Here is a 13,610-nt window from a genome sequence, read left to right as displayed (position 1 = left end):
CAACTCATTTGGTCCGGCCCTGCTCTCCCCCCAAAAAAACTTGACATAGGTAAACATTGATTTTTTTCCAGATATGTTAGAGAAAAACACCAAAATTCAGTTTGAAGTTTGTCAGTTACATTGTTGCTTACCACTAAACCACAAAAAGAACATCATTGAAACAAGACTTCACTGTGTGGTCGCCCTTTTATTGAATTGCAAAAATCTTGTCTGCACGAAAATCAGTGTATGGCGTATTGACTGCCACTATACAGGGTGACCCATGTTGACTGCCACTATACAGGGTGACCCATGTTGACAGCCACTATACAGGGTAACCCATGTTGACTGCCATTATACAGGGTGACCCATGTTGACTGCCACTATACAGGGTGACTCATGTTGACAGCCACTATACATGCAGCGTGACCCATGTTGACTGCCACTATACAGGGTGACCCATGTTGACTGCCACTATACAGGGTGACCCATGTTGACTGCCACTATACAGGGTGACCCATGTTGACTGCCACTATACAGGGTGACCCATGTTGACTGCCACTATACAGGGTGACTCATGTTGACAGCCACTATACAGGGTGACCCATGTTGACTGCCACTATACAGGGTGACCCATGTGTTGACTGCCACTATACAGGGTGACCCATGTGTTGACTGCCACTATACAGGGTGACCCATGTTGACTGCCACTATACAGGGTGACCCATGTTGATCACTGCCACTATACAGGGTGACCCATGCTGATTGCAACTAAGTGTGTTCCTTTGAAGCTTACTAGAAAACAGTACATGGGGCAGGGTTGACCATGGTGAGAGTAAAGACATGGTGATTATACATGATTAAGTATTAAACTACAACAACAGTAACAAAGCAGATAAGACTAAGTTCGACATACAAAACATTAGACATAATGAAGAGAGGTAAAAGATGATGCATATATATTTACAGAACTATACACTTGGAAGTTCACACTGAGAATAATTAGACAAATGGAGTATATCAAGGGCAGAGTTGGCACAGCAATTAAGTTTTGTTTCGTCGGAAAGTTTTCCACTTTTTTTTTCATCGATAAAAAAACCCTCAGATGTGTTGCTTTAAATCAAGCATCATTATACCCTGTCAATGCATCTATTTTGCTGAGATGTATGTGTTAACATGTCACTTCAAAAGGTCAGACTGTGTTAACACCACACCACACCCCGTGCATACAGTTTTTTCTTCTCCCATATGTATAGTGTCAACATGTATCTTCTCATAATAATATAATATAATACTCATATTATGAGCCTGTGACAGAAGGTGCCAGTCCAGATAAGGACAAAAGTCCAAATATCAGACTTCTGGGTTGCATTTGTTCACATTACTACTTGGTAGTGATATATTCTATGGTTGTAAATCAGCTGAAAAAAAATGGTTTCCATGAATACCTGCTCCTAGAGACCTTTTCAAATGTGTGTATATGCTTATAGTCAGACGTTACAGTGGACACAGTACTTTTAGTCATAGAAAGTCAAATTAAGGTTCTGCCATGATCTAAATGACATAGAAACTTCCCATAAAGTCCAAATAACTATTTGACAATTGCCCCAGTTTTAGATCATGTGATTGTGTGACCTAGTGCAATGCTATTTTTGTCTCTCTCTCACCCTCAGCAGACTTTCACATCAGACATTAGAATCTTTCTTTATTTGGTGTTTAACGTCGTTTTCAACCACGAAGGTTATATCGCGACGGGGAAAGGGGGGAGATGGATAGAGCCACTTGTCAATTGTTTCTTGTTCACAAAAGCACAAATCAAAAATTTGCTCCAGGGGCTTGTAACGAAGTAGCAATATATTACCTTACTGGGAGAATGCAAGTTTCCAGTACAAAGGACTTAACATTTCTTACATACTGCTTGACTAAAATCTTTACAAAAGTTGACTATATTCTATACAAGAAACACTTAACAAGGGTAAAAAGAGAAACAGAATCCGTTAGTCGCCTCTTACGACATGCTGGGGAGCATCTTTCTTTCTTTATTCTTTCTTTATTTGGTGTTTAACGTCGTTTTCAACCACGAAGGTTATATCGCGACGGGGAAAGGGGGGGGGGGGGGGGGGGGGGGGATGGGATAGAGCCACTTGTTAATTGTTTCTTGTTCACAAAAGCACTAACATTTCTTACATACTGCTTGACTAAAATCTTTACAAACATTGACTATATTTTATACAAGAAACACTTAACAAGGGTAAAAGGAGAAACAGAATCCGTTAGTCGCCTCTTACGACATGCTGGGGAGCATCGGGTAAATTCTTCCCCCTAACCCGTGGGGGGTAGACATTAGAATAAATTAATAAAAAGATAATGCTTCAGTAAAAAAAAAGATTTTAAGCAACTAAGTAGTTTGTTGTGCATTAAAAAACCTGAAGATTGCATTGATAAAAGAGGAAAAGCATGAGAAGTATGGTACCCCTGTGTCGTACGTTACTCAATTTGACGGACACAGTCACTATACAAAAAATAGAATTCAAACTCAAGATAACAACAATACATAATTAAGAAGTGCTCCAAAATGCTACTTTTACCCAGACACCTATTTAATCCACTACAAACAGAACAAGGAAACTAAAGATAGACACTAAGCTTATTTCCTGTGTCGTATGTTACAGAATTTCACTAAGAGAGACACTACATCAGAGATGGACACAGTGACTGCCTCCAAAATTTGAATTCAAAAGCAATAAGTGGACAATACAGAAATAAAAACTCCCATTCACCCATACACTAATGTCATACAGCTCTAACAAATTATTGAAGCTAAAAATAGACACCAAGCTGATTTCTTGTGTCATACGTTACTGCACCGGACACAGTTACCACACACAAATTGGGGGGGAAAAGCACAAAATGGACAATACAGAATTAAAACTGCTGTAGCCTTGAATGTGGACCCTGATACTTATTTTGCACAACTGAAACAAATCATGGACCTAGAAATAGACACCAAGGTCATTTCTTGTGTCGTACGTTACTGCACTACAGACGGACACAGTTACCACACATAAACCTTAATTCAAAAGCAAGAAATGGACCATACATAAATTAAAACTGCTTTTACCAGGAATGCACACCCAGAGACTTATCGCATACAGCTCAAACAAATTATGTAAGCTAAAAATAGACACCAAGCTCATTTCTTGTGTCATACGTTATTGCACTAGAGACGGACACAGTTAACACACATAAATTTGAATTTAAAAGCAAGAAATGAACCATACAGAAATTAAAACTGCATTTACCAGGAATGTACACCCAGACAACTATTTCACACAACTCAAAACAATCACAGAAGCTAAAACCGGCACGGTTGGCCTAGTGGTAAGGCGTCCGCTCCGTGATCGGGAGGTCGTGGGTTCGAACCCCGGCCGGGTCATACCTAAGACTTTAAAATTGGCAATCTAGTGGCTGCTCCGCCTGGCGTCTGGCATTATGGGGTTAGTGCTAGGACTGGTTGGTCCGGTGTCAGAATAATGTGACTGGGTGAGACATGAAGCCTGTGCTGCGACTTCTGTCTTGTGTGTGGCGCACGTTAAATGTCAAAGCAGCACCGCCCTGATATGGCCCTTCGTGGTCGGCTGGGCGTTAAGCAAACAAACAAACAAACAAATAGAAGCTAAAAATAGACACTAATCTCAGCAAAAGCTCTCTCATTCGTTACCCGGACACAGCATGAGCCTGTGTTTAAATTCAAAAAAGTATGCTCAACGATGTTTCAAACATGCAAAGCATGAAAAGACCATCGATTTTTAAATATGAAACACCAAATCTTATTAAATATAACTACATGTACATTTAAACCTTCAGTCTTGAATCAAAGCTGTTAACCAGTATGCTTGGCGCTGGTGGACAATATTCACTTTTTTGGCCAAAACTATACTTTTTTGGCCAAAACTTTGCTTTTTTGGCCAAAAATGTATGTTTTTGGCCAAAAAAAGTGTGTTTTTGGCAAAAAAAGTGAATATTGTCCACCAGCGCCAAGCATAAACCAGTGTTCTGCATGTCAGACGTTACAATGTGTCCTACGTTACAGAATGAAAAGCATGGACACAGTTTTTCAACTTATTGAGTTGCTGAAACAGAACCATTACAGCTCAAATGTGCGTTTGTACAGAGTAACAGTTGGTCAACTCTATTCTTAGCAACATGCAGAAAACAGATCCGGAGTCAAATGTTGATTGGTCAGACGTTACAAATGGACACAGTAATTTTTCGTGAAAGACACTTGTTACTTTTGGTAGCATAATTAAGTCTGTTGGCATAGTTTTTACGTTTTTTTGCAGTATTAATATTTTGTTTTTAATGTTGCATTACTCGGACCCAGTAAATGCATACTGAAGTGAAAGCAGACATTGTTTTTATGTGTCTGGTTTTGGACACAGGTAACGTCCAATCAACACATTTTCCGCTGTCTATATCTTCACTACCTTAATTGTTTCGCGCATCAAATTGTATGAAAAGAAGACATCCATACCCTATAAACAAGAACATGTCCATGTATTTTGTTTACTTGCAGTTTTGTGTGCTGTACATTGTTATTCCCCCTCCACCTCAAGCTGTCCCCATTTTTGGGCGGCCATTTTTCCCTCATCGGCGCTAAGAATTTCTAAATTATTACCACAAACGAACTTTTACACTTGTTTTTTTCCAATTGAAACCACTGTGTGATATGCGTGCTTAAGATCAAATCAGAATTGGTTATCATTGCATGGCTCTAAAATGAACTACATTCACTCAAAGTTGGAGGTAGACAGGGCAGCACCTTTTGTCACAGGCTCATATCACAATATCTTGAAATCCTATCATCACACTCTGTACATGCACTTTTATCTTCTGCCTGAATGTTTCAAAATGTTTTTGTTTTTTTAAGTACCAGACTGTGTGAACCAACTATCATAAAATATACTCTGTACATGCAGTTCTTGCTTTTGTCTCCTGTGTCTCAGCATATGTCGCTTCAAATTACCAGACTGTGTGAACTTAGCATCACACTCTATACATGCATGGCTTTTCTCTCCTGTATCTGTATGTGTCAACAAATGTCGCTTCAAATTAAAAGACTGTTTGAACCAAGCGTCACATTCTGTACATGCATGCATTTTTTCTCGTGAATGTGTCAACATGTGGGTTGTTTAAAGTACCAGACCGTGCAAACTTAGTATCACAAGCTGCACATGCATAGTTTTTCTCTCCTGTATGTGTTAACATGTGTCGATCCAAATGACGAGAGGTTGTGAACCTAGCATCACATTCAGTACATGAATGCTTTCTCTCTGAGTCTCCTGTATGTGTTAACATGTGTCGCTTCAAATAACCAGACTGTGTAAACCTAGCATCACATTCAGTACATGAATGTTTTTTCTCTCCTGTGTGTGTTAACATGTGTTGTTTCAAATGACCAGACTGTGTAAACCTAGCATCACACAGGTGCATGCATGCATTTTATCTCCTTTATGAGTCAACATGTGTCGCTTCAAATGACTTAACTGTGTGAACCTGGCACTACACTCGGTACATTCATGCTCTTCCCCTCCTGTATGGGTCAACATGTGTAGCTTCAAAGTATCAGACCGTTTGAACCTGGAACAACACACTTGGCATACCTGCTTCTTCTCTTCTAAATTTGTCATCGTTACATGTGTTTCTTCAAATGATGAGACAGTATAAATCTAGCATCACACACTGTACATGCATGCTTTTTATCTCCTGTATACGTGTCAACACACATGTGTTTCTTCAAATTTCCAGAGAGTGTGAACCTAGCATGACACTCTGTACATGCATGTTTTCTCTCTCTTGCATGTATTTGTGTTGTTTGAAATGTCCAGACTGTGTGAACCTAGCACCACACTCTGTACCTTCCTGCATTTTCTTTTCTGTATGTGCCAACATGTGTTGCTTCCAATCACTAGACTGTGTGAACCTAGCATTACACTCTGTAATGTATACATGTTAGTTGAGATCACCACACTGATCAAACTTTGCATCACTCAGAAGACATGCTTGCTGTATTTCTCCTCGTCGCGATATAACCTTCGTGGTTGAAAACGACGTTAAACACCAAATAAGTAAGTAAGTGTATTTCTCCACTCTGATTTTGCTTTGCCCCAGGGGAGGAAGAAGAGACAGGAAAGCATGTTGCACTATACACACCCGACACAGTCACTGCTGTACACACCTGACACAGTCACTGCTGTACACACCCGACACAGTCACTGCTGTACACACCCGACACAGTCACTGCTGGAACTGTTTCACTTGTCTTTTTTACTTCTGCTTCACACAGGGGCTTGCAACTGTCCAAGCAATCTGTTCCCAACACTGAACTGTTGTTGAAAACACAGACACAGGCAGACACATGTTCCCCTATCTCTTGCTTCGGCTGCATGTCTTCGCAGTTGTTGGCTACAGTCTGTGTTTCTGGTGTCTGTATCTCTTGTTTCAGCCAGGTATCACTGTGAGAGCTGACTGCAGTCTGTGTTTCTGGTGTCGGTATCTCTTGTTTCAGCCAGGTATCACTGTGAATGCTGACTGCAGTCTGTGTTTCTGGTGTCTCTATCTCTTGCTTCAGCCAGGTATTACTGTGAATGCTGACTGCAGTCTGTGTTTCTGGTGTCTGTATCTCTTGTTTCAGCCAGGTATCACTGTGAGTGCTGACTGCAGTCTGTGTTTCTGGTGTCTGTATCTCTTGTTTCAGCCATGTATCACTGTGAGTGCTGATCGACTGCAGCATGTGTTTTTGGTGCCAGCATCTCTTGTTTAAGCCAGACATCACTGTGAATGCTGACTGCAGTCTGTGTTTCTGGTGTCTGTATCTCTTGTTTCAGCCAGGTATCACTGTGAGAGTTGACTGCAGTCTGTGTTTCTGGTGTCTGTATCTCTTGTTTCAGCCAGGTATCCATGTGAGTGCTGACTGCAGCTTGTCCTTCCAATGTCTGCACTGTAGGCATGGTAGCTGTGTTGTCTGTGACCACAACCTCCATGAAAGGCACTGGAAAAAGGCAAGACTCTTACATCAAGGTGCTGAACATAATCCATGATCATTCGATACATAAACTTTGTAAGGCGTTTGACATACCTTATCTGCAGGTAGAAGTGTGTGTGTGTGTGTGTGTGTGTGTGTGTGTGTGTGTGTGTGTGTGTGTGTGTGTGTGTGTGTGTGTGTGTGTGTGTGTGTGTGTGTTTGTTTGTTTGTTTGTTTGCTTAACGCCCAGCCGACCACGAAGGGCCATATCAGGGCGGTGCTGCTTTGACATATAACGTGCGCCACACACAAGACAGAAGTCGCAGCACAGGCTTCATGTCTCACCCAGTCACATTATTCTGACACCGGACCAACCAGTCCTAGCACTAACCCCATAATGCCAGACGCCAGGCGGAGCAGCCACTAGATTGCCAATTTTAAAGTCTTAGGTATGACCCGGCCGGGGTTCGAACCCACGACCTCCCGATCACGGGGGGACGCTGTGTGTGTGTGTGTGTGTGTGAATTTATAACAAGTGAACACAAATTACTTCAGAAAAGCTCAGAAAAAGCGCATTCTACTTATTTCTGTTTAACATTCACTGTGCTTACTGGCTAATGGACGACACAAAGTCTGTCAAAAGTCTCTGTATCTTTAAAACTAATACTAGTTTTTGATTGAGACTTTATGTAATCCTCAAACACCATAGAACCATCCCATTAACTTTTTGTTTTGTTTAAGAATCACTTCAAGTACACAGTCCAGATGTTGTGGGTCGTGAACGACGGCTATGGAATTAAACACAGAATTTTATTGTGTACATGTGTATATCCCTATTCGGATGGTGTGCGTCGTGGACCTATACTCTCCAAAGGGGTGGTAAAACGTTTTCCCTTTTTGGATCGTGGTGGTCGTGTACAATCAATATACTTTTTACACTGAATTCTTCTTTAGAACGTATGGGTCAAGCTCAACCCACATCATCTGGACTGTGTAGTCCAAAGTGTGATCCGCTGAAGGTTAAACTATTCACAATCCCTAGTCGATATCTATTAGGGTATCAAGTATGTACAGTCTGTTGGGTCATGAATTTCATTCAGTCTGTTGGATTATCAGGAAAATTCAGTCTGGTAGGTTGTCAGGAAAGTCCTGTCTGTTTGGTTATAAGGGTAAATTGTGAGTCAGTTGAGTTATTAAGGCTTATCAAGTCTGTTGGGTTGTAGAGTTATAAAATCTGTTGCGTTATGAAGTTAATTTAGCCTGTTAGGTCATCAAGTAAATTTAGTCTGTTGAGTTATCAATGCATAAGGCAAATCCAGTCTGTTGGGTTATCAGGTTAAAATTCAAATGAAGAAAATCAGAACAGAGGATGGCAATCAGCAGTGAGTACCTTATGTTCAAGTTCAATCAATCAATCAATGAGGCTTATATCGCACATATTCCGTGGGTACAGTTCTAGGCGCTCTGCAGTGATGCCGTGTGAGATGAAATTTTATACGGCCAGTAATTGCAGCCATTTCGGCGCATATTTACCTTTCACGGCCTATTATTCCAAGTCACACGGGTATAGGTAGACAATTATTAACTGTGCCTAAGCAATTTTTGCCAGGAAAGACCCTTTTGTCAATCGTGGGATCTTTAACGTGCACACCCAATGTAGTGTACACGGGGGGGAGTTCGGACACCGAAGAGAGTCTGCACACAAATTTGACTCTGAAATAAATTTCCGCCAAACCTGGGATCGAACTCACGCTGACAGCGGCCAACTGAATACAAATCCAGTGCGCTACCAACTGAGCTATATCCCTATGAACATTAAATACTCTGTCTTCTTTTCTGTTTTTTTTCATTCTTTTTCTCTCTCTGTCATCCCTTATGTTTTGTGTATGTTATGTGCTGAAGAAGAGAACATGTCTCTCTCTGTCATCCCTTCTGTTTTATGTATGTTATGTGCTGAAGAAGAGAACATGTCTCTCTCTGTCATCCCTTCTGTTTTATGTATTTTATGTGCTGAAGAAGAGAACATGTCAAAACCGGCCCACTGTGAAGTTGTTTGTGTTGCTGTTTATTCTGGTGAATACATTTTTCTTGTTATCTTGTCCTAGAAATTGACAATTTTCCATTTTATGGTGCAAACACGACCTCACTATGACATCAGCATTTGATTTTAACCAGACCTGTATCATGATGGGAGGTGGTCATCCAACCCTAGAAGCCAGTAAAGTTACAAAGCTCTTAGTTTAAACATCTGAGAAAAACTTAAAGTGAATTTTATTGACCTGAATTGTGACCTTGAAATTTGATGAGGGTCAACCAGACTTGCAGTTTAGTATTATAGTAACCTTCAAACCCAAAATGTGTGCAACATTTCAAAGCTCTAGCTCTAACGTTCAGATCTTTGCTGACAGACGGACGGATGGACAAACTGACACTTCTTATTACAAAGACTCACTGAATACTCAGGTGAGTCAATAAAAGCATCCTGCAAAATTTGCGTTTTTCCTACATGTTGGGTGTATTGTATTGGCCTTACCGTATTGAAGTGGTTCAGTCCTGAAACAACACTGCGGCGTGTCTTCAGCCACATCAATCTCTATCTTGACGTCTGACCCAACGCCTGTGTCTCCTTCCTCCATGCTATTACGAGAAGCCCCGACATCTGACTGTTCACAGTTCAGGGTGTTGAGGAATCCAGACTGTTCTTGACCCCTGACGCTCCCTCCCTGACTGTTCACTGTTCCAGGCTCTGCTGTGAAAAAACAAAAACAAAACTGTCCGATTTAACATTTAATAGCAAAGCAGGTCAAGGTATTTCAGTATATTGTTATTTTGCAATCGTGCAGCTAGGCCAGTTTACCATGACAAGCTGGGTCACTGCAATGTTGCTTCTCCATAAACATTAAAGGAATAGACTTATCTGAGTGAGAAAGTCATGCAAGTTTCTTGCAATTAAAAGAAATTTGTGTTAAAATTTGATAGATTTTACCTCTTAAACTCATGTAAACAAAAGGCATCTGTCCAGTTCATTCAGTGACTTCAAAGGTAAATCTAAGATAATTTATACGCACTGGCTATACGCACTCCAAGTGTATACACGATTCTGCCCTCTAGCCCCTGTGTACACTCCGACGTTAACTTCTGGTCGCGAAACGAATTTGTCATTGGACGTCACTTTGCGATAGAAGTGCCGCACCAGATTATCAGAGAGTAAGAAAACTGATGCTGCACGACCTTCGATCACTGTTTTGTAGATTCCATTCTCAAAGTCGACATTAAAGACCAGACCACCGCATCAACTCTCGAAGTGTCATTTGACGCCATTTTGCGAAGGAACCCAGTGCACTTTCGATTCATCATAGTATCAAAGTACGCCAGGGACAAACACACATAAACACACACAAACACTGACGCTGTATGGAACACACTTGGAGTGACTGTCTCGATCTAGAAGTGGTTGTATACCACGTTCTTCTCCTGCATGTAGTATCCAAGGGTTACTTATACATTATTATCATCTTTTTTTCCATTTATTGAAGCGAGTTGGGGAAACGTCCTTTTCTCCATGACTCGGTTTTTTTCAGAACAAAATAATGTATGTCATCAAACATTCTTGGAATGTTGTGACGTCTTCTTCTTTTGAAACATGCTGTCATTGTATGACGTCACACCATTCTCTTGGTGGCACAATCTGAATCATCGTGAGTTTTTAGTCTTTTCTTACCTCAAAACTTTGTTTATAATCAAACACGTGTTTCTGAGATGGAGAGTCAGCTTCATGGGAATCGATTTTTGACTTTTTTTGGTGTATATGCGTTTAGGCCAACAACAAAAAATAGGTGTGGTTAAGGTAACATAGCCCCAAAAAATAGGGTAGGAAGGTAGGCAATCACTTTTTTTTTTAAACTTTTTTTTCTAATGTGTACAAATTAAACCTACTTGACAGGGAAATAAGTGTGCGACTCGAGCGCTTTCGCGTTCATTGCGTTTTCTGCACTCGTTGGTTTTTTTGTTTGTTTTTTGACAAATGTAATAAAAAAGTTATAGGGTCGGCCCCTAAAAATAGGGTAGGTCGGGTTACCGAAACCACACCTATTTTTTTTTAGGCCTTAGTAAGAAACTTGTAAATCATTTTGTTTGATCAGAACGGTTGTTTGGTACCATTAGTAACCATATTCACAGAACCATTACTGAATTCCGCCTTACGTTCTTTTTCAGCTTTATCATTCTATCACCCTGAAGAATCAATCAATCAATCAATATGAGGCTTATATCGCGCGTATTCCGTGGGTACAGTTCTAAGCGCAGGGATTTTTTTATTTTATGCAATTTATATCGCGCACATATTCAAGGCGCAGGGATTTATTTATGCCGTGTGAGATGGAATTTTTTTACACAATACATCACGCATTCACATCGGCCAGCAGATCGCAGCCATTTCGGTGCATATCCTACTTTTCACGGCCTATTATTCCAAGTCACACGGGTATTTTGGTGGACATTTTTATCTATGCCTATACAATTTTGCCAGGAAAGACCCTTTTGTCAATCGTGGGATCTTTAACGTGCACACCCCAATGTACGTAGTGTACACGAAGGGACCTCGGTTTTTCGTCTCATCCGAAAGACTAGCACTTGAACCCACCACCTTGGTTAGGAAAGGGGGGAGAAAATTGCTAACGCCCTGACCCAGGGTCGAACTCGCAACCTCTCGCTTCCGAGCGCAACCACTCGGCCACCCAGCCTCCCGTCGGGGCGAAAATTTGGATCATCATCAATAACCATATTCCATATTCATCACAAAAACTTTTGAGGAGATTGTTTTGAAATACAACACAATAAAAAGTCCAAAACCAAGCCAGAATGTCGCATCTTTTTAAAAACACTAATCATATTTTTCTTGAAGAATGTAATGTTACGTCTTTATTTGACCTACGATCGGATGTTCCATTGCTGTGTTGTAACTATAGACGCTTGGTCTGTGTACCTTTGAAGAAGGCCTGCGGGCCAAAAATTTGGGAGTAGTCAGTCGGAGCAGTTTCCTGGAAATGGGGTGTTGTTGTGGCCTTGGCGTTGATATTGAAAGCAGACTGCATCAGGAAGGCTGACGCAGGTGTCTGCAAACGGTAGTCTGCAATCTTCGAGAGGTACAGCTCCCTGCGCCTGAAAAACATAACAGATGAGGGCTGTCAGGGGCTGAAATATATTAATAAGCCGACCTGAAAACAAAACATCACTAAGTCAACCGAGGAATAAACAGTTTTGTCTGGTCAAAATCTACCCGAACAGTTGCTTAATTGTCCTTCAGCTCAAATAATGAAATGTGCCACCAGACTTTTGATCCGTTACTGTTCATATTATAACAGCTATGTCAAAATTTAATCCAAGCCCAAAGTGAAACAACAAACAAAATAAAAAAAAGCTCTTACCGCGAACGTGCCAGGTCCTTTTGCTCCTGCGACAAGTTTGCCCGCCGCTGCCTCTGGTATAGACGCATTTTGAGCCTGTAGTCGTCAGCCTGGTTTCGTCGCTTTTCAAGAACGGCCCGTGTGCAGAACTCTCCCCCTGCAGCTGTTTTTCTTTCGCGGAAACGTTGCTGTCTTATTCGGTTCTGCAACTTGTAGTTTTCCTTCTTGTCTCCAGTGAGATTTCTCCGGTACTGCACTAACCGCTGCTTTTCTTGATCACGAAACGATGACATTGTGTTTGCAGCCTCATGTGATTGTAGGACCTGTTTATATTTGGAGACAGGACCTCCTGCCGGTTCATTGTCAGTGCAATCGTCACCCATCCAAAAGCCGTATGTTTGCAAACCTTACATTCGAGGGTAGAAAAATTCGATCGCCATTAGAGCTGGGAGCAAGGGGACTGTATTCTCCGTCAACTTTTAAAAAGTGCGGCCTAGAGTTCAGTACCTTTCGCTGTGCACAGGCGCCTGAAGTATGTCAGCTGCGTACCTATAAAAAGCAGCGTTCAGCGTTTGAAAAAAGACTTTACTGGGTGGTCCCCCTTTTATTGAATTGCAAAAATCTTGTCTGCACGAAAATATCAGTGCATTAGGTGTTGACTGCCACTATACAGGGTGACCCATGTTGACTGCCACTATACAGGGTGACCCATGTTGACTGCCACTATACAGCGTGACCCATGTTGACTGCCACTATACAGGGTGACCCATGTTGACTGCCACTATACAGGGTGACCCATGTTGACAGCCACTATACAGGGTGACCCATGTTGACTGCCACTATACAGGGTGACCCATGTTGACTGCCACTATACAGGGTGACCCATGTTGAGTGCTGTGCATACAGTTTTTTCTTCTCCTATATGTATAGTGTCAACATGTGTCTTCTCATATGAGCCTGTGACAGAAGGTGCCAGTCCAGATAAGGACAAAAGTCCAAATATCAGACTTCTGGGTTGCATTTTTTCACATTACTACTTGGTAGTGATATATTCTATGGTTGTAAATCAGCTGAAAAAGTCATTAATTAATTTTTAAGCCACCAAGCTGAAATGCAATACCGAAGTCCGGCCTTCGTCGAAGATTACTTGACCAAAATGTCAACCGATTTGGTTGAAAAATGAGAGCGTGACAGTTCCGCCT

At 41.3% G+C, this 13,610-nt stretch overlaps 1 protein-coding gene across 1 annotated transcript; it reads right to left on the bottom strand.

The window, feature by feature from the left end:
• LOC138976737 (uncharacterized) lies at positions 1-12,846 on the bottom strand. The gene is made up of 4 exons (XM_070349621.1): positions 12,430-12,846; positions 11,988-12,163; positions 9,537-9,752; positions 1-7,030 (listed from the first exon to the last, which is right to left on the bottom strand). The coding sequence occupies exons 1-4, from the start codon at positions 12,789-12,791 to the stop codon at positions 6,744-6,746; spliced, it is 1,041 nt and encodes a 346-aa protein (XP_070205722.1). The 5' UTR covers positions 12,792-12,846; the 3' UTR covers positions 1-6,743.
• Positions 12,847-13,610: the final 764 nt, after the last annotated feature.

Source organism: Littorina saxatilis, linkage group LG9 (assembly GCF_037325665.1).
Source record: "Littorina saxatilis isolate snail1 linkage group LG9, US_GU_Lsax_2.0, whole genome shotgun sequence".
Taxonomy (NCBI): Eukaryota; Metazoa; Mollusca; class Gastropoda; order Littorinimorpha; family Littorinidae; genus Littorina; species Littorina saxatilis.
This window is presented reverse-complemented; position numbering and strand designations above follow the sequence as displayed.